The sequence below is a fragment of the Terrapene carolina genome, unplaced genomic scaffold (assembly GCF_002925995.2).
Source record: "Terrapene carolina triunguis isolate 2854851 unplaced genomic scaffold, T_m_triunguis-2.0 Scaffold58, whole genome shotgun sequence".
NCBI lineage: Eukaryota > Metazoa > Chordata > Testudines > Emydidae > Terrapene > Terrapene triunguis.
Window position 1 is genome coordinate 35,811,293 of NW_020664409.1, and position 24,047 is coordinate 35,835,339.

General features: G+C 40.8%; 1 protein-coding gene across 1 annotated transcript in view; it reads left to right on the forward strand.

The window, feature by feature from the left end:
• The window catches only part of LAMA3 (laminin subunit alpha 3), a 191,470-nt gene that overhangs the window by 100,269 nt on the left and 67,154 nt on the right, over positions 1 to 24,047 (forward strand). Inside the window, exons 23-36 of the mRNA XM_026659438.1 lie at positions 1,148 to 1,286; positions 2,961 to 3,103; positions 4,897 to 4,997; positions 5,109 to 5,262; positions 7,228 to 7,388; positions 10,880 to 10,988; positions 13,059 to 13,156; positions 15,554 to 15,722; positions 16,634 to 16,760; positions 16,840 to 16,979; positions 18,298 to 18,413; positions 18,939 to 19,150; positions 19,988 to 20,192; positions 23,886 to 24,030. Coding sequence (XP_026515223.1) covers positions 1,148 to 1,286; positions 2,961 to 3,103; positions 4,897 to 4,997; positions 5,109 to 5,262; positions 7,228 to 7,388; positions 10,880 to 10,988; positions 13,059 to 13,156; positions 15,554 to 15,722; positions 16,634 to 16,760; positions 16,840 to 16,979; positions 18,298 to 18,413; positions 18,939 to 19,150; positions 19,988 to 20,192; positions 23,886 to 24,030 — 2,019 coding nt within the window. The remainder of the gene's footprint in view (positions 1 to 1,147; positions 1,287 to 2,960; positions 3,104 to 4,896; positions 4,998 to 5,108; positions 5,263 to 7,227; positions 7,389 to 10,879; positions 10,989 to 13,058; positions 13,157 to 15,553; positions 15,723 to 16,633; positions 16,761 to 16,839; positions 16,980 to 18,297; positions 18,414 to 18,938; positions 19,151 to 19,987; positions 20,193 to 23,885; positions 24,031 to 24,047) is intronic.

Genomic DNA, 24,047 nt, shown 5'->3' on the forward strand with positions numbered 1-24,047 from the left:
ATTGGGTGATCTTTGTTCCAGAAGGTAGGGAGAGTGGAATGTGTGTGTGCTTGAAAGGGAGAACAGACCAAGAAGGTGGTGGTAGTATAAGGGGACAGTCACCTGGGCATGTTGAAAAGGGGGAGAGAGAGGGTTAGGAGGTGTGAACCATGAAGAGAGGAAGCATAAGGCAGAATGGAGGAACAAGGCAAGGGGAACCCTTGAGGTCATGCTAAGTCTGTTCATTTGCTATTCCACCACCAATTACTGAACCCCTCTGCCTGTCTGCATAAGTCAGGGGTTCTCAGACTTTTGTACTGGTGACCCCTTTCACATAGCAAGCCTCTGATTGCGACCCCCCCTTATGCATTAAAACACTTTTTTATATATTTAACACCATTATAAATGCTGGAGGCAAAGCAGGGTTTGGGGTGGAGGGTGACAACTCGCGACCCCCCCCCCATGTAATAACCTCGTGACCTCCTGAGGGGTCCCGACCCCCAGTTTGAGAACCCCTGGCATAAGTCTCCCACTCTGCTGCTACTGCTGTGCAAGCTTTACGTAGATAAGGTGCCATATGAATTGTCTTCTGGGGGCAGCACTGCCAGTCAGTGACTGAGAAGAGACACTTGGTTCCAGAAATGTCAGTTCAGCTGAAGGGCAAAAATATAACCAGAGCCACCATGACTGTAACAGGCTAGGAGGTTTGCTGGGGATCAGAAGAAAGTGCAATGACATTCTGAGACTTCTGTGTGCTTTTAGAATTTTGTGTGGGATCCAGGACTTGGACGGGTAATTCTGGGTTATTATCCTGGAATCCAGGAATACAGGGAACCCTTGTTACAATACGTCTGCTTTAAGGCATTGTGTGAGCAATTGCAGGATTCCAACAAAGTACTGTCCACCATTCACAGCGTAGTATCAACATGCACCCTTAATTCTGCTTTTCCAAGACTAGCTGGGAAAGACACTATTCAATATCAGTGTTTTACCTCAGCAGAGTGTTTTGTTCTATATTCTTTCGTATGCTACCATAACTTTTCTTTCCTGTTATGGAGTTTGTCCTTGCTAAATGGTTTCTATAACTTTTCTCTCTTTGGGTGGTAGTGTGTTAAATAATATACTTTCCTTTCTTCCTTGTTTTTCTCCTTCTTTTTATTTTTCCCAGCCAGAGGTGGTTGTGCCTGTCACTGTGACTTCCTCTAAGCTCTTCCACCTAGTACTCCGCTATGTCAGCCTGGTTTCAAAGAGCTCTAAAGGGAGGATCTCAGTTGCTGAGGGGAAACATTTTGACACTAATTATACTTGTAAGTGAATTAATTTTCTTGTTAGGCTTGTCTATCTTCGCCCATCATACACCAGAATTGCTGTTTTTGTACATATTTGTCTGTATATGTGCGTGTGTTTATTTTCTCTAGGAATTTAGCATTTTGCTTGCATGGCTTCTAACTGTTTATCCATTCGGCACTTTATGGCTGTTTGTGTTTATTAACTTCCATTTTACAGAATGAAGTGAGGATAACTCTGAATGTGGAGAAATCAAACCTCTACTTATTTCATGTTATCTTGAGATTTATTAACCCTGGAATTGAAATGGTATCTGGCCGCATAACTGCTTACCAATCTCGGTCTGAAACAGGTAGGTAAAACGTAATGGCAGAAGAGAGCAGATGACTCAGTGTTAGATCAGAGAAGCATTTTCATACTTTCAGCCAAGTTCAACTAATAATGTCATTTTAAATGTATTGTTTTTAACAACTTCGAGTGCTATGTGTTTTTCTAGTGTACTTTGCTGTGACTAATGCTGCCTGTGTTTGCATGATACCTATTGACTTCATTATTAATAATTTTTTTAGATGTCTAGTTTTCCAAATTTAATATTTTCAGTACTGACGTAGGTGGTTCAAACTGACAGTTAGGTGAAGCTTTCAGCGAGTTTAACAGGACTCAGTTACTTTTCGATGCTACAAATAATATTTTTATTCAAAAGCTGCTTGGCTCCTGTCTTCACTGAGTAACTAATATTTAACAATGGGTCCTGATCCACAGATGTTGGATCCGGTTACAGATGTCAACAGAATTTGGAGTGGTTGGTTTTGGTTCACACCATTAAGGAGATAAGGATTCCAGATCCTCTGTGTCTGGGAGGAGTAGAGGCTAATTTTAGCGCCATAGCGCGAGCCCGAATCTGTAGACCCAGATTCTGAGACTCACTGCCGCAGAGGTTGTTTTTGCCATGCTCCTGTACCCTCAGAGACTCTGTGTGGCGACACAGCAGCACAGGCTGTGCTGATTGGTCAGGGAGATGAGAGCCAAAAGAAAATACAGGGGGTCCTGTCTGTGATCTGTAGCTTCGATAAAGAATGCTCTTTATAGTCATTGCAATTGACTCCCATTTCTTCTCTTCCCTGAGGGACACTTCAGCTACGGTCTTTCTGTATATTCACTCTGTACAAATGAACAGAAGTCCTCTTATGTTACAATTAGTAACTAAAATTTTAGATGCTTATCAGAACCTCTCGAGTCTGCAGAATTTGGCTGGAAATCACATGAGAACAGGCTGTCTCCTAAGATTTCCATTACCTGCTCCTTTGGATCAGCTGAAAATTCCACAATGTTGGCCTTTTATTGTCTTTATTAAAGCAGTGTGAGACAGATGGAATGAAAAATAAGGGAAAAGGAAAGAAATGTTTCAGAACCTTCCCAAGCTGTGGCAAAAGTTCAGGGGGAAATAGAGGTGTTTCCTATTTTTCTAAATCACTTCACTTGAGCCTAGTGAGAATGAAGAAGACAATAGTCACATAGCTCTGTGGCTTAATATGTACATTATGCAGTGTATTCCTAATGCGTGCTGAAAGAGCAGCGTTGATCAGTTGTTGTCACTCTGATTTTAGTGAATGAAAGCATTGGTCTTAAGCCTTGAGAAAATGGAGTCATTTGACATAATCCAATATTATAATTAATTTATTTTTTGCTGTCAGGGGCTACTCAGAGCAAAGACATTGTCTTCCCACCCACTAAGAAGCCAGCTTTTGCCACTGTCCCAGGAAACAGCTTTGCAGATCCATTCTCACTTATTCCAGGAACATGGATTGTCAATATTATGGCAGAGGGAGTCCTCCTGGTAAGAAAATGACTGAATTTTTTTTTTTAACTTTTTGAGAGTAGAATTTATTTGGGAGAGTTTGAGAGAGAATGAAAGGACCACCTCAGAATTAGGTGCCAGGAAGAGCCCTCTAATGGACATGAAACTCAATATCAGAGGAGAGCACGGTGTCATTTTGGAATAAAAAATTGTGAAATTTTACAATTCTGCATTTCACTTCTTTTTCTCTTATTTGAATCTCACCTGCCCTTGTTTTGTATGTATCAGACTTTTAAATATATCTAGACTGTGCCCCTCCAATGGATGCACTTTTAAAAAAATTCACAGGTGCTTATACAAACCTGTAATCATCACATTTTGTCCCTATCCAGATGTCTTATCCAAAATCTGGGTCAGTTATAATTTGAAACTCTTTCCATAGAGTTAGAGCCCAATCCTGAAAAAGCCTACAAGAGTCACTTCACTCATGAGAGCAATCCAAGCTTTCATGTGTTTGATGGATCAAGCCCTTAATTATTGATGAAGATCCTATGAAAGGGAACTCTCTCAGAGAAAATATAAGAAAAACTCCGCCTTTAATAAGTTGTTTTCTAAATGCTGTGACCTCCTTCCACTGCCTACGAAACTGGCAAACTATCCATCATAAAGATTCAGAAAAGTTAGTGCAAAGTATGACAAAGGCAGAATGTTTCATGTGATCACTTATGAAACACCCAAAATATGTATAATCACAATGAAATCATGTCAAAATCAACTTGTATTTTTTAACATTTGTTAGCATGAATCAGAAATGAACACCTTCAATCATCAAGCCCATGACTCTACTAAAATATATAGAATAGACGACATAATGACAACAATACTATTAAACTTTGTTTCTTATCTATAATGGCAATATTTATTAGGTTTTTGTTGTCTGTTCTGTCCATAATTCTGAAAGGGAACTTGCTGATTATCCTAACAAATCATATTCTTTATTTTTTATAATAAAACTTCAATAAATAAAAATTTAAAATCAAATAAACATCAGTATATAGATTGAAATTGATAGACCAGTAGAGCCAGAGTTTTAAAATGTGCCTTCTTTTTATGCCTGTTTGACTTTATTTAATTCACTGAATTTGTATGCACAATCAGTTTGGTGCACATAGGAGAACCCTTTTTGCATATGTTAGTCAATCACAAGTGTTTTTGTGCATGTAAATTTGACATCTTGCGTGCACAGGTGAATAGTGTGCAGAAACAATTGTGTACATAAAGTAGTGTTTATGTAACCCATGCTTACACCATGTGGTACTCTGTCCTCCTCTAGTGGTTTGACTGCGCAGAAGTTTGAGAGTCAGCTGCAGCCCTGAGCTGAGAAACCTGGGTCTCTTACCTCAGTGGCTCTCATCCCTTTCCAAACTACTGTTCTGCTTTAGGAGTCTGATTTGTCTTGCATCCCCCCAAGTGACACCTCACTTAAAAACTACTTGCTGACAAAATCAGACATAAAAATACAAAAGTGTCACAGCCACACTATTACTGAAATTTTTTTTACTTTCTCATTTTTACCATATAATTATAAATTAAATCAATTGGAATGTCAACATTATACTTACATTTCAGTGCATAGTATATAGAGCAGTATAAACAAGTCGTATGAAACTTTAGTTTGTACTGACTTTGCTAGTTCATTTTATGTAGACTAAAACTAGGCAAATATCTAGATGAATTGATTTACCCCCTGGAAGACCTTTGCATACGTTTTAGAGATGTACATTTTATAATTTTCTGTGTGCTCTTGTATGAATCACATTCTTTGTTTTTAGGATTACATGGTGCTGTTACCTAGTGATTACTATGAAGCGCCCATCTTGCAATTACAAGTTACAGAACCTTGCACCTATTCAGGACGTGCTACGACAGATAAGTTAGTATATACACTGTATAATAAGCTGATTACCCTGGACTACTTTAATGATTTTTCTTTAATGTTGTAATTGATAATTATGATATCACCATGTTTTGCTTTGTTTTAAAGCTGCTTGCTTTATCAGCATTTACCACTAGCCAGATTTTCCTGTGTCCTCGGTTCAGAGGCGACACATTTCTTGCTTGGAGGAGAGTACAGAAAAATAGCTGTCCGACAGCCAACCCCAGAGCATCCAGTGATGTCACACATCAGTGGAATAGAGGTCAGATTCCTGTATCCATTCTAACAGATACTAATTATAGTCATGTTTTTATTGCCAACTGTAAATTAGCTAATTGTAAATTTGTTGGGATCGATTCCGCTGCAAATTCATAGCAAGTCCATTAGCCTCCATGAAGTTACTTGGGGTTTATAGAAGTGTAATTTAGGACACGTCTACACTGGTGTGCAGTTTGGACTAAAGGGACATTAGTGCGAGCTAGGGACCTTTAAGTTTGCACCTATAGCATCCATATGGGGAAATTACAGCACAGCACTTTTGTGCACACTGCCTATTCATGCCCCATTAGTCCAAACTGCAGGCCAGTGTGGACATGCCTTAAGATCAGAATCTGGTTCATTGACTAATCTCACACATGGCTGCAATAAATATACAACTGTGATGTAAGTGAATGCTTTAGTCCAGTGCTTTTCAAAGTCGGGCTGCCGCTTGTTCAGGGAAAGCCCCTGGTGGGCCGGGCCGGTTTGTTTACCTGCTGCGTCCGCAGGTTCGGCCGATCGCGGCTCCCAATGGCCACGGTTCGCCATCCCAGGCCAATGGGGGCTGCGGGAAACGGCATGGGCTGAGGGATGTGCTGGCCACCCTTCCCGCAGCCCCCATTGGCCTGGAGCGGTAAACTGCGGCCAGTGGGAGCCGCGATCGGCCGAACCTGCGGACACAGCAGGTAAACAAACCAGCCCGGACTGCCAGGGGCTTTCTCTGAACAAGCGACGGCCCGACTTTGAGAAGCACTGCTTTATTCTATCAAAGGTCAAAAGGTTTTGTAAAGAATCCTTCACTGAAATCCCTCAGTTAGAAGGTAGTACATGTACTGTCAAACTGTCTGTTTTAGAAACAAATCGTATAATTTGGCAGTAACAATAACACACAAAGGTAATGTAAAATTTATCATTTTGTGATTTCTTAAATATATATATGTACATCTGTGTACATTTGTTTTATTAATGATTGCATTTTTTTTAAAAAAAGCAAAGAAGCAGAACAATTATGCCAAAGTATATCCATTAAAACAGGGTCTCATGCTTTATCATATAAAGTTTTGTAGTAGTACGTTATTGAACAAATACAACACTAACCTGTATGATCTAATTCTGTACATGGGAACAACACATAAAGATAATGACTCCTTTTGTCTCCTGTTAATATCCTCTGGCACAGCTCATTCATGAAAATCTGTATTGAAACAGGAACAGTTAAACACCAAAAGCCCTGATCCTTCTAACACTTATACATGTTCCTAGCTTTACCCATGTGAGTACTCCCATTGAAATCAAAATGACTAATCACATAAACAGATTCATATACATACTTAAGTGTTCACAGGATCAGGGCCTAAGGGAATAATGATGAAAATGCTAACATTCAGGAGAATTATACTGAATTCAGCAACAATAAAAGTGTGCAGCTGTATTGCACTTTTCATGCCAGTATCTCAATAAATAGAAATTTAAAATTTTTTCAAGTAGTTCGCTTAGGACTCAAAGGAAAACTTCATGCTTCAGAAAGTGCTGTTGGTTATTTATTAGATAACAACCTTCTTCTCGGCCCAGCATTTTGCATGAAGAACTGGAGGCTTTTCTTTCAGTTGAGACATAAAAACAATATTGACCTGGCATTAAAAATTCCATGTGGAGAGGAATGATGATAGCCCCATGTCCTGGCAAAATTCGGGAAAGTACATTCCACCTATAAAAATGCTTTCGCCTGTTATGTCTATTGGATAGAGTAAGATTCTTTTGTCCAAAACTGTCATATAATATTCCTGGCACTAATATAAGGGCGGGTGTTTCCAGAGATGGCTGCATTTTGATGGCAGGCATAGTAATCTCTGTATATACAGTTTTATTTCTGAAAAGCAGCTTAATGTTTGTGAAAAGTAATATATAAATTGAGTGATTTTTTTCCCCCAATGATGCTAAGCTTATTTTCCTGTTGAATCTCTAATAGGTTGATTTACACCTGAGACTGAACATTCCCCAAGTCGGTCGCTATGTGGTAGTTCTTGAATATGCTAATGAAGATGATCAATTATACACTGCTGAAGTGATAGTGAACAGTCCTGGGCCTGTCCTGAAGGCCAGAGTGAACATATACAGCTGTAAATACAGGTAGTGATTTCAGAAATAATTATTGAACGGTTAAATTATCAGGTGGAATGGAATTTTATACTTTTTAATCAAAGATTTCATTGTAACACATGTAAATTGTGGTGTATAGTTTGTTTTATTTTCTAAGGTTTTTAAGTTATCTGAACTGTACGTTTGAATTGTACAGTTTATACAATAACTCCTCACTTAATGTTGTAGTTATGTTCCTGAAAAAAGTGAAACGATGTTAAGCGAATCCAATTTCTCCATAAGAATTAATGTAAATGAGAGGGTTAGGTTCCAGGGAAATTTTTTTCACCAGACAAAAGACTATATTATATATATATCTATATATATCTATATCTATATAAACACACACACACACACACACACACACACACACAGTATAAGTTTTAAACAAACAATTTAATACTGGTACACAGTGATGATGATTGTGAAGCTTGGTTGAGGTGGAGGAGTCAGAGGGTGGGATATTTCCCTTACTGCTAAATGATGAACTAGCAATTAGCTGAGCCCTCAAGGTTTGAGTCTCTCACTCTACAAGGCAGCAGGAGTGGAGGGAGATATGCGCATTTCCCCTTTAAGTACACTGCCTTGTTAATTAGATCAGCTTGCTGAGACCGCAGCTGCTGCAAGCTCCCTCCGTCCTGAGCCCTGGTGTGTCCCCCCTGCTCTATGGAAGATGGGGTAAGCGGGGTGCAGGAGCAGGGGGGAGGGGGACATCCTGACATTAGCCCCCCCTCTTCCTTCTCTCTTCCCCGCACAGCAAGCAGGAGTCTGGGGGAGCAGCTCCAAGGCAGAGGGCAGGAGCAGCACATGGCATTGGGGGGAGGGACAGCTGAACTGCAGGTAGCTGCTGCATAGGGAACTTAGGGGAGCTGATAGGGGGGCTGCCGGTCCACCCTGGTTCCAAGCCCCCACCAGCTAGCTGCAACGGGCTGCTCTTCCTGCAAGCAGTAGACAAAGCAGGCGGCTGCCAACGACTTAGAAGGGATCATTACACAACTTTAAACGAGCATGTTCCCTAATTGATCAGCAATGTAACAATGAAACAACGTTAACCGGGACGACTTTAAGTGAGGAGTTACTGTATTCCTTCTCTTTATCTAGGTTTTTATACCATGCTCCATACTGTGGCATATGTGCACTTAATATTACTATTACTTCAGCTAACTGGGCACTGTATCTTCACATAAAATGTTGCATCTTAAAATTTAGTTACAAATCTTTATGAATTATTAAGCACAGAATCCCATGAGCCACACATCCTCCATATATGCATCTTCCCTCCATGTGAAATGAAGGCTGCACTGCCTCTATAGAACTTATCAGGAAAAGTTAATACAGCCAATACAGATTCTAGGCCAATATGTACAGCCAACAGACTGTAAAGGAATGGTTGCCTTTTGCATTAAGAGTGATGAGGCAGCGTTTTGTTGTCTATAGGTATAAGGCTGCCAGGTAGTGGTGTGTAAGTGTTGGTTGCCCAGAGCCCTGAAGACTCAGGTTCTAGTTCTCTGGGTCCTTAGAGCTAGCTCGAGGAGAGCTAGTGCATGTCTGTCTATCTAGCTGGGAAGCACCCTATCAGCTGCTGTGTAGACGTACTCATAGATGTAACCCCTAATGCTTGTCTTAATAAATTGTACCATACCTAGTTATGGGCACTATGGGCTTGATGGTACCCTAGTTCTATGCAAAGGCTTCCCCCTCCTTCTCTACCCCCTGGGCTCCTTGAGCAGCCTTCTGCATAGGAGTAGGACCCTCATAGATTGTAGCTCCAAGCACAGGAGTATAGGAGGAAATGTGTACCTGATAATGTCCCCCCCCGCCCCTCCAAACTTTGGCTCCATCCCCCTCCAAACTACTGGCCAGCAGAGCTGTGTGAGCATATAGGAGGGGGAATATGCTACACTCCAAAAAGCGGTGTATTACATTTCTCACTGTCCCTAAGCAAGGCAGGAACCCTGCACTTCTGCTGGGGTGGCACAGCTCCACATCAACCCTACACAAGGCTGAGCTTAAAGCTTTCAGTAGGACTCTGTGTGTGAGCAGGTACTCACCAAAGCCTAGCCCTATTGACGTTAATCAGTACGGGTCGGATTCCACCACACTTGCTCCTGTTGAGTAGCACCTTACTGTACAAACTGCCCCCTTAAAATCAAGGATCACCTAGCCTTTGTGCGCGTGTTTGCGGCTGTTCTATGCTGCAGGCTGTGTGTGGCAGTAGAATGCAGCAGCTTTCTTAACGACTGAAGAATGTTGGCTCCTGAAAGTGTTTACCTGGTACATTGTTACCTGCAAGGCCCTTCGTTTTCAGTTTTTATTCTGTTTAAAATTTCCTGGGAATTTATCAGTGTTTATTACAAAAATTAAAAATCGGGTGAAAATTGGTGCAAAAAAACTGACTTCATGGTTTTCTGAATACAAGTCAGGGTTAATATTGGGGAACAGGAGGACAGAAAAAAAGCAACAAATGGAGAAAAGTAACAGTAATTCTTCCCTGGCTTCCCACTCCAGAAGGAGAGATGGCGGCTTGGTAACCTGGATGGACCTCAGCGGGACCCTGGCTCCTTGCTCTGAAAGGAGAGATGGTGGCTCAGTACCCTGGGTGGTCTAGGTAACCGAGCCACCATCTCTCCTTCCAGAGCAGGCCCAGAGCAGGCCTGAAAGTCGAAGAGGTGGATAAGGAGAAGGTGTCATCTCCTCATGCTGCTGCCTCTATTTCATCCACTTCTGGGCCTGCTTCGGAAGGTGGGAAGTAAGAGCAGTTAACTAAGTTGTCCAGGTCACCAAGCCACCTCCTCTCCTTCTGGAGCAGGAAGCCAGGTCTGGGAGTTCTGGCAGTTCTTTTTTTAGGACTCAAGCACTAACGTACACATACGCCTGCACGTATGTGTGCGTTTGTATTTTCCACTACATTTTTGCCTTGCTTTAACAGACACCCTGGTATTTACAGTTAGACTAACTGATTATTAACATAAACAAATCTATCTAATGTAATGTATTGGATTTTCTTACCATAAAGAGTATTTTCATGTAGATGTCCAAAATTATGGTGAAAATCATTAAAAACCAAATAATAGCTTTTGTAAAACCCAGAGAATTATTCAGTAAAAAGCAGCATAAAATGAAAATGAAAGGCCTTGCTTATCTAGCATGTTACAGAGCACTAAAGCTGCTAAAAATGACTAATGTTTGGTGCCCATTTCAAAGCTTGCATACAGTGATGATTCAAGTGGAGACTTGAACTAAAATCTGGGCTTGGGGCTATGGATAGACTATGCCAAAGTGGAAACAGTGCTTTACACATGACTCCTCTTGCTCCTCCCCTTTATTTGGTCTGTCTACTGAGATGCTGCATTTTTATCAATGACTGAGGGTATTCATTGTCCATTATCCAGGAGAAAAGATAAACATGTTGGCACTAGCATGTGCAGTACAAAATATGGCACTGGCAAGAGGCTAATTTTTAATTCTACTTTCTGCTGCAGCTTCCTTTGTCGCAGTGTTGTGGTTGATAATATGAATCGCATTGCAGTCTATGATCTTTTAGCTGATGCAAAGTTACATCTTAAGGCATCACTGATAAATTTTCTTCTGGTAAGTTTCTTCTTGTAATACTTTCCCCAAGAGATAAAGAGAGACTCTTTTATCCTTTTTTTATATGCTGTGTGGTGATTTTTTAAGTTCTTGAGGATGGTGATTAGGATACAGTTTGAGGATTGCTAGGATTCATATAAGTTCAATTTCAAAGTGTTAAAAAAATCTTCTTTCTTGGCAAAGGCATCACCAACATACATCTGCTTTATTTCATTTACCCAAATTTCTCCTGTATGTATAATTAAAGGAAGTATCTTCTAGTAGCTTTCATACTTTATCAATGGGCTTATATTTTTCTCCTTACCTTTTAATTTTTTTACTTTTGAAATTCTTCATGGGAATTTCCTAGCTCTCCCTCAGAGTTTCAGGTTGTGCAGGCTTTCATTTTTGAAACACAAGTGGCTTTTAAACATTTTTTATTAGAAAACTTTTGCTGCCATCTTTTGGTCACATGAATAATTTTTTTTTCCTGGGTTGATTTTTCCTTCCAAGTTGTTTCCTGTGTTTCTTATTTTAGAGACATAGGGCCAGATTCTGTTCTTTGTGAAAATCCAGTGTAAATTCAGAGGAGCTCCATGGATATGTCCAAGGAATGAGAATAGAATCTAGCCTAAGATTGTTATGTACAACATAGGATGGCAGTTGCTTTATATCCTCTTGTTGCAAGGCATTGTTCAGCGTTACCAAATACTGTCTGAAATCTCTGTTAGCTCTCAATAGTGTTGACAAGATTCATATCCAAAAGATGTGGAATAAAACCAATACTTCTTGTGCTTACTTAGAGCAGAGGCTTTTTATCTATTTTATTTTTAATTCTAGGTATAATGAGAGTTCCTCTTCTCTGCAAAAAAAACTATAATACTTGTCCTATATTTCTGAATACTCTATTTAGCTGCAGAAAATGTGGTTTCCCAGTGCTCAAAGTGAAGACAAAAATGTATTAGTGCTTATGGGTGGCGGTGAGGGGGGCACTCCTGACTGCCAGTATCATGCAGTTAATGCCCCAGCAGCTTAGGAGTTAAAGATTCAGGCAGGTCAGGTATACCAAGGATTGAGATTGGAGAAGCAACACACAATTTTGGAGCACAGAGGGCTGGTCCAAATAGCAAAGACAAACAGGCTTCTCGCAGTCAGAGTTCAATAAATAAAAAACCCAAGGGCTTCTTGCAGCCTGTTTCCTTTTGTTACACAGTGAGTCAAATGAGCTGTCCCAATCCAGACAGTGAGTAACTGTTAACAGTTCCCTTTATTAGCCCCTCCTAAAGGTGTTATTCACTGCAGTTGAGCCTAGCCCCATTCCACCACTGGCTGGGTTCCCATGATTCCTTACGCTGAGGACAGGCATCTTCAATTGACTTTGCCATATGGAAAGAAATTTTTAACTCTCTACCCTCCAGAGTCTGTATTTCCCATTCAAAGGTGCTAAAACACAGGCTGTGCTGTCCTGATATTTCTACACTAGACTGCTGCTGGCTTCTTTGCTGCTCATTTGGCATGTTTTGCTTCCTTTTTAAGTAGTTCATGCACAAATACATTTTTTTTCACTTTCGTTTTTATCAGTGTTCTTATGGGAGAAATTAAGTCAGGTTGCCCTACCATATACCTGGAGACTAACTTTGAGTTTTGCTATTGACTTCATTTTAGCAGCTGCTTCTCCCATTTCACTGGGGCCAGGATTTCACCAGTGTCCAAAAAGTCATAGGACAGCAAATGCGGGAGTTATGGCCTTTCCTTCCAAACTTGTACGGTGTGCTCTCTGGACATAGATGAAGATCTGCCCATCTTAGATACTACAGTAGTTGGCACTATGTAAATATCAAAGCACTTCACTATTTTAAAAAAATGCATTTATCATCACAATACCCCTGTGAGGTAGGGAAGATCTGTGAGTGAGGTAGGGAAGTTCTGTGACAGGGCAGAGGCTTGAACCTGGGTCTCCTAGTGTTATAGCTAGTGCCCTAACTATTGGATCATCTTTCCTCTTTGGGTCTGGCCCCTTTATTTGCAGCTGACTAAAAAGATCACAGTGTTAACTGGGCATTGTACATTGTAATTGTGTGTGTTTTGCAGCACAAAATTTGCATTGTATCAGCTGAAGAATTTTCTCTAGAATATGTGGATCCTAAAGTACACTGCATAGCCACTTATGGGAGCTTTCTTAATCAAAGGTAATTTGCATGCTTCCTTCCTTTTTTATGAAAGAGTCCTTGAAAGGGCAGACATATGCATTGAGTGGTATTTTAATGCCTTTATGACTGAAACTTTGCTCTGTGACTCAGAGATGATTTTAGGCCACAATATGACAGGGTCGTATTTGATAAAAAGTTTAAGTGTTAATCTAGACAGTCTTTGTCTAGGATTTAGTTAATACCCTCAGTAGCAGATTCCTAGCCAGTCTGAATGACTGTATGCTAAACTTTTGGGAGAAATGTGACTATATAAAGTTGCAGCATCCTGGACATCCAGGATGCAGAAATACATTGTTTCTAGCCTGGCAAGTCATGGAATGGTTTTATATGACCATTATTCTGATATGAGTTTTATTCTGAACTTTTATTCACCACTTCATTTCTGCTAGGGTTTTAGCAGCTGCTTCCCATGAGCGTAGATATTAATGATGTATGCCATTTCAAGACTTAAAATGAATCTCCTTTACACTGAGGTCTTTTTCTACTCTTTTGACAAGTGTAAAGGGGGCTTAAAGTGAGTGTAACTGTAATTTACAACTCTTCAGAAGGTAGAAAGAATTGTTTACTAAATCTAATAATTCTCAAGATAGTAGCTGCTAAAATAATATTTGAATTGAAGTGGAAGGGAGAAAAATCAGGATGGTAATCAGAATGAAGAGCTTTTAAGGTCCAATACGTCATCTTTCTTGGCTTCCACATGGTGCACAGCGTTTCATTTTCAGCCTCTGCTTATCCTGGAGGGATCAGTCTTTTATAGCTGGGACTAGTTCCTGAGGATTGAATATAGGAAATCTTGGACCTCACAGCAATGTAGTTTTGAAACCCTTGAATCTGAATAAAAGGAGGATTTCAGGTTGGTTGAAAAAATAAAATTAGACTATGAAGATATGATGAATATATATCTTTATTTTTGCTTTTGTGGAAATACATTGTTTTTATGTTTTCATATTTGCTTTAGTTCCAGCATAAATAATTTATGTTACAGTTTTGTTCTGTTGTTAAATATATTATTAGGTGGCTTCATATTTAATTTTGTAAATGGGTTTAATGTTCATGAAATTGAAAGATTAACGGCATTGGCTCAGTTTAGTTATTTTATGAGCAGATACCTTAAGAGATTTCCCACACAGGCCTGGCAAATGGACCTCAGTTCTGGACTGGAAACAAACCTGCTGTTCCAGTTCTGTGCCTCTCCTGAGCAGAGATTGATGATTGCTTATAAGAAGTGTATATATATCCATGAGTGACTAGAATGAAATTACCAAATTCATTTTCACTTGAAGCCTTAAAAAAGATTTCTTTCAATCCAGATAGTCAGAAGTAAATGAACCTAGAAATGGATAGTTAACCATTTTGGGTGGTCTATAGAGTCCCTTTTGGGGAGCTACCGTATATACTCATTCATTAGCCCGTTCGATTATAAGCCGACCCCCCAAAATGGATACGTAAAAATAGCAAAAACCATATGACCCTTTCATAAGTCGACCCTATATTTCAGGTGTTGGAAAACTTTGGCTCCTGGCCTGTCACAGTAAGCCACTGGCGGGTCAGGACGTTTTGTTTACCTGGAGCATCTGCAGGCATGGAGCCCCTCAGCTCCCTGTGGCCGCAGTTCACCGTTCCCAGCCAATGGGAACTGCGGGAAGTGGCGTACCTCCAGGTAAACAAAACTACAATGTATTAGATCAAGGATAGGCAACCTTTGGCACGCGGCCTGCCAGGGTAAGCACCAGTTTGTTTACCTGCCACGTCCACAGGTTCGGCCGATCACGGCTCCCACTGGCTGCGGTTCGCTGCTCCAGGCCAATGGGGGCGGCGGGAAGCGGCGCGGGCTGAGGGAACCTGCAGACGCGGCAGGTGAACAAACCAGCCCGGCCCACCATGGTGTTTACCCTAGTGGGCCGCGTGCCAAAAGTTGCTGATCCCTGTGTTAGATATTCAATTCAATGATTCCATAGAGTTTAAAATCATCATCTTTTGGTGTAGACCTGTTTATAAGCTGACCCCTGCTCTTTGATGCGTCACTTTTTTACCAAAAATATTTGGCTTATGAACGAGTATATACGGTATGTTGTCCATATACCTACTTAGGCTCTAATCTTGCAAATACTTGCACATGTGTGTAACTTTTAAGTGTGTGAGTAATCCCATTGACTTCAGTGGAATTACTCACATGTTTAAAATTGAGCATGTATGCAAGTATTTTTAGGATCAGGATATTTGCTAGTATTTTAGATTCTTTAATTTGTAACTAGCGTGACTCACGAAAATTTTTATTTCGTATTTGTTCTGCACCACTAGGCCTACAACTTTATTATTATTTTACATAAGGAATTCTTCCTACTGCATGAATAATTACTATAATCCTATTTTTAGTGCATCATGCATTCCCTCAGTGTATGAAACTCCACCGGTGGCCTTGCTTTTGGATGCGCTAAGGGATGGGAAAATTTCAGAAGTGCAGAGAAATGTACCATACAATCCACTGAGTGTCCCTTTACCTTCTGGTAACCGGGTTAATGGAGTAACCTTGACCTCATTACAGGTAGTTCACATTTGACTGTATTATTTCTAAGACACAAAGTATGTTGTCAGTAATGTTAAGTAGACTGAGAACAACATGAGAATTAAAGCTAAATGATGTTTTAGGGCCAAGCTGTTGCAGGGTGAGGAAGTCTGATAGATAATATTCACAAACAGAAACAAAGGAATCAGAACCAACTAATGAAAAACCGTTTTGCTGGGCTGTGCACAGTAATTAACGTATTTTATAATGTAAATAGACTTATGATGACTTGCAGCTTTGCCGCTCAAGTGTATAGTTTTATAGTAAGTATGAGTGAGGGTGGGCGATTGTGTGTGTTGTGCTGGGGGTTTCGTGCTGGTTTGTGTGTGTAACAAAAGAGGGATGTGTGTTGCAGTGAGGGGGTATGTGTGTTTGGGGTTATTGTGTGTGTTGGTTGTGTTGTGTGGGTGGTTGCATTGATTTGTGTGGGGGTTGTGTTGTGCTAGGAGATTTTGGATTGTTTTATGTTGATTTGTGTGGGGGTTGTGCTTGAGGATTTTGAGTTGTATGGGTGGCAAATCAACCTGCGAAGAACTGTGGCAGTTGGGCCAAGTAATCCACCATCTGTGCAGTCTCCCTCATATCCCTGACTTATTACAACCAATTAAATTGTTGCATGCAAATTAGCTGTAGAGTAAGGGTGGTGATTGGTTGAGTTACCTCTGACATCACAATTGTCTAGGTCTGTTGGCATAGTCAGATACATGCTTTACTATTATGTATTATTATGTAGATATGAGTATGCAAACATAGGGACAGATCCTGCAAGATCCTTTTCCCTCTTGAGAGATGCTGAGCTCCCTTAACTCCCATTGCAGGTAGGAGCAGGCCCATAGTAAAAATGAAGTAATAAAACAAATGCATAAGCTTAGCTGTCCTTGTTTCTGCAGAACCAGCTTACTTTGAGTGGGAAAGTGCCAAGTTTGGGCAGATATGTAGTTGTTGTACATTTCCATCAGCCAGAGCACCCAACATTTCCTGTGCAAGTGCTTGTGGATGGGGGACGCCTATGGTCAGGTAAGCCGTGCTTTATATTAATTCGGCTCTTTTTTCTTTCTCAGTATTTTAGTAAACTAGATTTTAAAATTTCATTTAGGTTCCTTCAGTGCTTCTTTCTGCCCTCACGCTTTTGGCTGTCGAGACCAGGTGATTGCAGAAAACCAAATTGAACTGGATATCCCTGGCCCTGAGGTTTCTGTTACTGTGAAGATTCCTAATGAAAAAACACTGGTTGTGGTAAGTTTGTTACACATCAAGATTTGAAAGTATTCTTTTTACCTCTTGAATAGTAGAGCTTTTCAGGTTCACTATTTACTTGGAAATGGATGACTGTGAATGAAATAGTTTTTCTTAATTTATTTTGTATTTTTTAAAGAGCTAATTGTAACTTAGGGGGCACTTTTGTCTTGTCTTGTCTTTTGGTCCAAATGTTGACCAACTACAAAGCTGATAAAAAAGTGGGGTGAAAACATTCACAACATTTTACACCTTTTTTAATCAAAAATGTTGATAACAAATTTAGTCAAATTTCAGAGTTTTCAGCAAGCTCTGAAACTGGCTCTCTTTGGTGTTAATCTTCCTCTTCTCTTGAAACAGTCATTTAGGCCTTGATAAAGGGAGGAGCTTAAGCATGTGGCTGACTTTTTAAGTATGTGAGTGGTCCCACTGAAATCAGTGGGATTCAGCATGGCACAGCAGCCTCTGCCCACAAGCTACCAGTCGCAGGATCAGGGCCAGAGCAAGTCAATATAATCCTCACTCCCCTGACTCTGGTGTTAAATCCACTTGTTGCAGCTTGTCTTAGATTGTAAGTTGCTTGGAGCCGGGACTGTATTGTACTGAGAGAGAAATCCTGCCTCCATTAAGTCAGTAGCAAACTCCTGTTGACTTTAATGGGCCCAGGATTTCACCCTGTGTTTGTACAGCACTGAGCACAAAGAAACCCCATTCTGAACTGGGGCTTCGGGATACTCCTGCGGTACTGTAATAACAACAGCTTGTCTGTGGCACATGACTTTAATCATCAAGTTCCTAACTTTTAATATGACTGGTAGTTTATTTTTCTCCACAATACAGTAGGCATCTATTAGACTGGGGTCTGACCTAGGAAAATGCTCATGAGGAAATACTGAGCTTCCACAAATATTGTGCCTAGCCATCTTCGCTTTCCTGCCCCTAATACTAAAGGTTCAGACATATACTCCTACAGTCCATAGAAAGTGGGGGACACGGGCTTCAGAAATGTAGAAATTTGTGTAAGAAATCTGAAGAACTGTCTTGTTTCAAGATAGCTGAATTTTGAATACAGTCTTCCTATGAATTTGGGAGGAGAAACCCATCATCATTCCAAGTAATTGAAAATACCTTAACATGCAGCTTATGAAAACAATTGTTCCAATGATTTTTCCATCCTACCAACTTCTTCTACACAGGAGTTTGGATCTTGTAGAAAAATCCAGGGATGGTACTGAAAATGCATTTAACTATAAACACCTTAGTTCGTTTCTTCTGTTTTTCTATGAAATATACCATTTAGTTTTCTTGTTGTTTTAAGGAACACGTTTTAGTTGTTCCAGCAGACAGCTACAGTCATAGCCTACTTCAGAAAAGGACTGTGGACAAGTCGTTTGACTTTATCAACCAGTGTGGAGGAAACAGCTTTTATATTGAGTAAGCATCGCTTTCTAAGACACTGAACATTTAACAGAAAGTTGTAAATTATTAATATTTTACTGTATATTAAAACACTTATACCATACCTATCACAGTTCTACATGGACATGTTTTACATGGCTTATGCTGGGCCATTGAAAATACAAAGGATATTAAAATATGGGTCTACATTTTTCCATGACTGCGCTCTGTTAATCAAATTTAAAGGTGGAGTACCATTGCATATTGTACAAAAAAAGTAAAAGCTATGCTATCTATCTTTGGTATTGCTAAAGTGCCTATCTTCTTGGTATCAGAAGATACTTTCTTTGAAAAAATTATTTACAAAAATGGATGTCAAATCAGTTCAGTACTAGTGAATTGGTTTAAATATGTCCAAGCGTGTACCAATCATTGATATTGCTACTATGCATATGAACAATAGTAGAAATAAGTCTCCTAATTCGTTAAGCTAGTGCAGAATGTAGTCATTATAACTTCCTAATACCAGTTCTTATGTGATTTATATTTTTCTTCCACTAGCCCAGTAACATCTTCAGCATTCTGTAAGGATTCTGTAAGGTCACTAGTGGCTTTTTACAACGATGGAGCATTGCCCTGTAATTGCCATAAAGCAGGTGCCACTAGCTCGGCTTGCAACCCTCTGGGAGGACAATGTAGCTGCAAACCTAACGTCATTGGCCGTCGGTGTAGCCGATGCCAAACTGGGTACTACGGATTTCCATTCTGCAAGTGTAAGTACATTCTGTTCTAAGTGGAAGTATTTTGTGACCTTATTTAATATGTGCTGCAGCTTCATTTTCTGCATATGGGACTCAATCCTACAAGGTGCTGATTAATGTAACTTTGATCCAGCACAGCACTTAATCACGCACTTCACCTTAACACGATTAGTCCTATTCACTTTAAACACACATGCTTAAAGTGAAGCATGCACTGAGGTGCTTTGCTGGACCAGGGCCAGTGTGCTTATTGCCTTGCTGGACAGAACCCAAATGCCACTCCTCTAGAGTTGAATGTTTTACTCTATACTCCCTAGTAAATAACATTTTCTAATTTATTGCCAGCTGTTGTGTCCCAACTCATGGCTACAAACCCTTTCATAAATAAGCAGAGTGTAGCCTTAACCTGGTAGCACTGACAGATTTATTGGTTACATGAAGTAACCTTGAAAATATGCCTTTCCTGGATATTATATTATACATTGAATACACTGATAAAGTGGTGACATTCTCACCAAAACAGTGGTTTGCCCAATGTGTAGCAAAATGTCCTGGGAAGTACTAAATAATAATATTTGTGTTGAATTTGAGGAACAATTTTGTGGAAAAGGCCCAAGGTCCCAGGCTACTCCTTGAAACCTTAGTTGTTGTTACCTGGCTAGTTTCCAGGAGTTTGCTTCTCTTCTCACTTATGTTGCTGTATCTGTTGAAGTTGGTTAAATGATACCAGTGTAAAGCTGGTGAAAGAGAGAAGAGAATGAGGCCCCATATGACTTGACTTGAATGGAATGAGAGTCATTTCTTTAAATCGAATATGATTAATCTGTAAAACATTTCCCCCCAACCCAGTATGCAACTGCGGCCGACGTCTTTGTGATGACATAACTGGTCAATGTATTTGCCCCCCTCAAACGGTGAAGCCCAAGTGTGAAGCATGTGAAAGACAATTTTTCAACTACCACCCCCTTGTTGGCTGTGAAGCCTGCAACTGCTCAAGCAGAGGAATAGTTAATGTGGCAAACCCAGAATGTGATAGAAACAATGGGCAGTGCAAGTAAGTTTGCATTATTGGGTTAAACTTGTTATTATTAATGTTAAAAATGTACATTGGAAAATTCTTGAGGGGTTTGATTCACTTGTCTTTTTACATACTTGCAAGGGTGGGTGGATGTATTCTTATTTTGGTGTAAAGAGATGTATGCGGTGCTATCCAGGGATTAGAAGAGGATACAAACTTGGTTTGCTCTGGTAACTGGTTAATGGGAATGAGGACTCCTGAGCTTTATTTCTATTTTTGCCACTGACTTGCCATATGACTTTGAGTATATCATTGAACCCCTCTGTGTCTTCTAATGGCTTGCCCAATATCACATAGCAAATTCGTGTCAGATTCAGGAATAGAAACCAGAACTCTGACTCCCAGACATGTACTCTAACTACTAGATACACTTCTCATGGATTCACAGGGTCTGGTTTATGTCCCAGCCTGTAACCAGTCCATTGGGAGTGACCCCATTAGTGTGCTGGGCCCCAAGGGTGCACACGTTTCCACAGGGACAGGCCCGTGGCCTCCAAGACTGGGCCTTTGGGCATCAGCGATCCCTGTCTCTCTCCGTGGCTCCCTGCAGAGAATCCAGCCAACCCAGACTCCCCCTTTGAGGCTTGTACTGTACCCCTATAGAGTGCAGTACTCCCACTGAGTATTTGCAGTGACACCAGGCAGCCTTTTCCTAACCAGGTAACAGTGTATTGGTCACCTGGCATACAGAATCTGAAAGCCCTTGGGTTAGCACAGAGAGGCAAAGGTTAAGCCAGAGCTCATCCTGGCCAAGCCAGTGCAATGAAAGCTGTTTTTGACTCCATCTTAGGCTCTATCTCCCTCTGACCCCGTTGTGTGTCCCAGGTGAAAGCTGCCAGCCTCTCTCAAAAGCGAACATTTTATCTCCTGCCTTTCACATCTCAGTCCTTTGTCTCCAGGCTGGGCCATGCTGAGTTCACATCCCCACATGCCTGAGCTTCCCACTGTTTGGTGTTGATCGTTGTCTCTCTATACCCTCTGTTAATCTGAGTTGCATTCTACCAGTTCCTAAATGACCCCGTTCACTGCGGCCCAGACAGCTAGGTGACACCCACACCTCATGTCCTGCATTCCCCCCAGGAACAAACTTAACCCTATTTCCCCCACTCAGTAGCAATGCAAAGGACAGGGAAACGGAGGCAAACATAGGCTTCATAAAAATATTACAGAAAATTCCCACTTTGTAACAATACTCCCTCCATAATTCTTAAAATATTAATTACCTACCCCATAAGGTGTTATGAGGCTTAAGTAATGTTTGAAAAGAGCTTTGAAATCCTCTGATGAAACGTACACTCTGTGTCACTGCATGATATTATTCACTGGGAGGGAGCTGTGGGTGCTAAGCACCTTTGAAATGAAGCCATATGTGTCTGACTGCCAGCACAGTGTGATGAGAATACACTCCTTAGATGTATCCTCTGATTTACATTATATGAAAAACTATTGTGTACAACTGCAACTGCAGTGAATTCTCTTAACTTCTGAAGCCTCTTCAATCCCATCGCAGTCATCATTTTTTTAGCTGCCTGTAAATATAAGAGAGCCCTTCGTGGCAAGCACAAATCCTTGGAGAGGCTGTAGGGTATTTTTCTCACTCTGACTTAATTTTTGATGCAACAAAGGTATTCAAGGCTGGTTGAATTTAACTTACGTATTCATCTGTGACTCCCAAAAATGGAGCATCGGCTTTCCCACTCCACTGTTAATCCCATGAATGGAGTTTACCAACAAAGCCCTCATTTTCCCAGAGTACAAACAAAAGGAAGTACTTCCTCACGCAACACACAGTCAACCTATGGAACTTGTTGCCAGGGGATGTTGTGAATGCCAAAAGTATAACCGGGTTCAAAAAAGAATTAGATACGTTCATGGAGGATAGGTCCATCAATAGCTATTAGCCAGGATAGTCAGGGACGCATCCCCATGTTCTGAACGGCCCTAAGCCTCTTATCACTAAGAAATTAACAAATTTCTGCCTGAGGCAAACTCACTATTTTGCCAAAGAAGTGGAATTTTGCCTTTTCCCCCCTCTCTCTGTGAAAAGCTTTGTCATCTGTCCATAATGGTGATATTTTTCACTTGTTGGCCAGTTAGGGAAAGCTCATGAGAATCATAAAATCGTCAGACTGGAAAGGACCTTGAGAGGTCATCTAGTCCAGTCCCCTGCACTCATGGCAGGACTAATTATTGTCTAGACCAACACTGACAAGTGTGTTTGTCTAACCTGCTCTTAAAAATCTCCAATGATGGAGATTCCACAACCTCCCTAGGCAATGTATTCCAGTGCTTAGCCACCCTGACAGTTAGGAAGCTTTTCCAAATGTCCAACCTAAACCGCCCTTGTCCTATCTAAATAAGCAGTACTTTATAGTGGAAGATAAATGAGCAATACTTGATGGTATAGCAGAGCTCTCTCTCTCTCTTGCTCTCTCTCGCTCTCTCTCTGCAAAGCACTAATCATTAAACTGCCAAGTTAGCCATTACATGCTGATTAAAATATTCAATTCCATGGATTACAGCAAAGTCCAAAGTCCTAATTCTATGTGCAAATTTACTTTCTATTATCAGGATATGGGGGTAATGTACTTAAGAGTGTGACAAGCCTCCCCCAGTGTATGGTGAAATGCTTAATTGTGCTCATATACTGCATCAAATGCAGCCCATTGTATTCAATCCAGCACTTTTAAACTATTTATTAGTTGTATATTCCCAGTGCTTGGGTACCCACATATTCAAAACGTGGGTGCTGAGAGCCAAAGACACACCCCTGGTTGCCAAAGGATTTTAAAAACAGGTCCAGCACAGATAAAACCTAGAGATGCAGATGTTAACATTTTTAGACTTTGGAAGTATTTTCCTGTACAAAGAGCCTTTGCTCCCTGGAAGCCCTGCACTGGAGTTGCAGAGGGAGGCTGTGGGAAGAGGCTAGCAACGAGATGGTGAGGAGGGGGATAGGTCACAAGATCCACATTTTTGTAGATCCAGTGGCCTCACCAGACTATGCTGGTCCACTCCAGAAGCTGGAGTAGCGGCTATGGAAGAGGAGTTGCTGCTTTCACAAAAGGAGGTGCTCTGCTATCTCATGTCCTGACTTTGTGGTTGGATTTCATCTTATACCACCCTTCACCCAGATAATGCCAAGTTACTCAGGCTTTGTGTCTGAGCCAAGTGGATTTCACCCAGTGTGAACAGTTTTGTATAAACAAGGTTTACAGCCCAGTAAGTTATATAATCTTTCCATTGGGAAACCCCATCTTGTTGTTAGCAGCTGGGCGCTTTGATAAATGGTCACTCATTCTCAGCTCTATAGCTCTTCTCAATGCAGATTCCTGCCTGGGATACAGCATGCTGGTTTCAGACTCCTGTGTGTGCAGGGAGTCCCTCCCCGCTGCAGATGCTGAACAGCTTCAGAACATGAACCCCAACTTCAACACTTGCAGTCCTGAAAATCAAACTACCCCCATTGGGTTGAGTGACCATTGTTAGGAATTGCAGTCCTCCTCACAATTTGAGAAAAATGCTAATCTGTTTCAGTTGGGCCCCATGAGTGGTGTTTAATGACCAGATGATCACTTTAGATCCTTTGCATTATTTTATTCCCACTCCTGTGACACCTTCTCCCTACACAAACAAACTTAAATGTTTCTGTTTGTTTTGTTGGTAAAGGTGCAGGCCAGGAATAACAGGGCGACGATGTGATCGCTGCAGTCCTGGTTCTTACAGTTTCCCGGATTGTATTCCCTGTAATTGTAACAGAGATGGAACAGAGCCAGATGTTTGTGATCCACAGACAGGAGTTTGTCTCTGCAAGGTCAGATGAATCAAGAT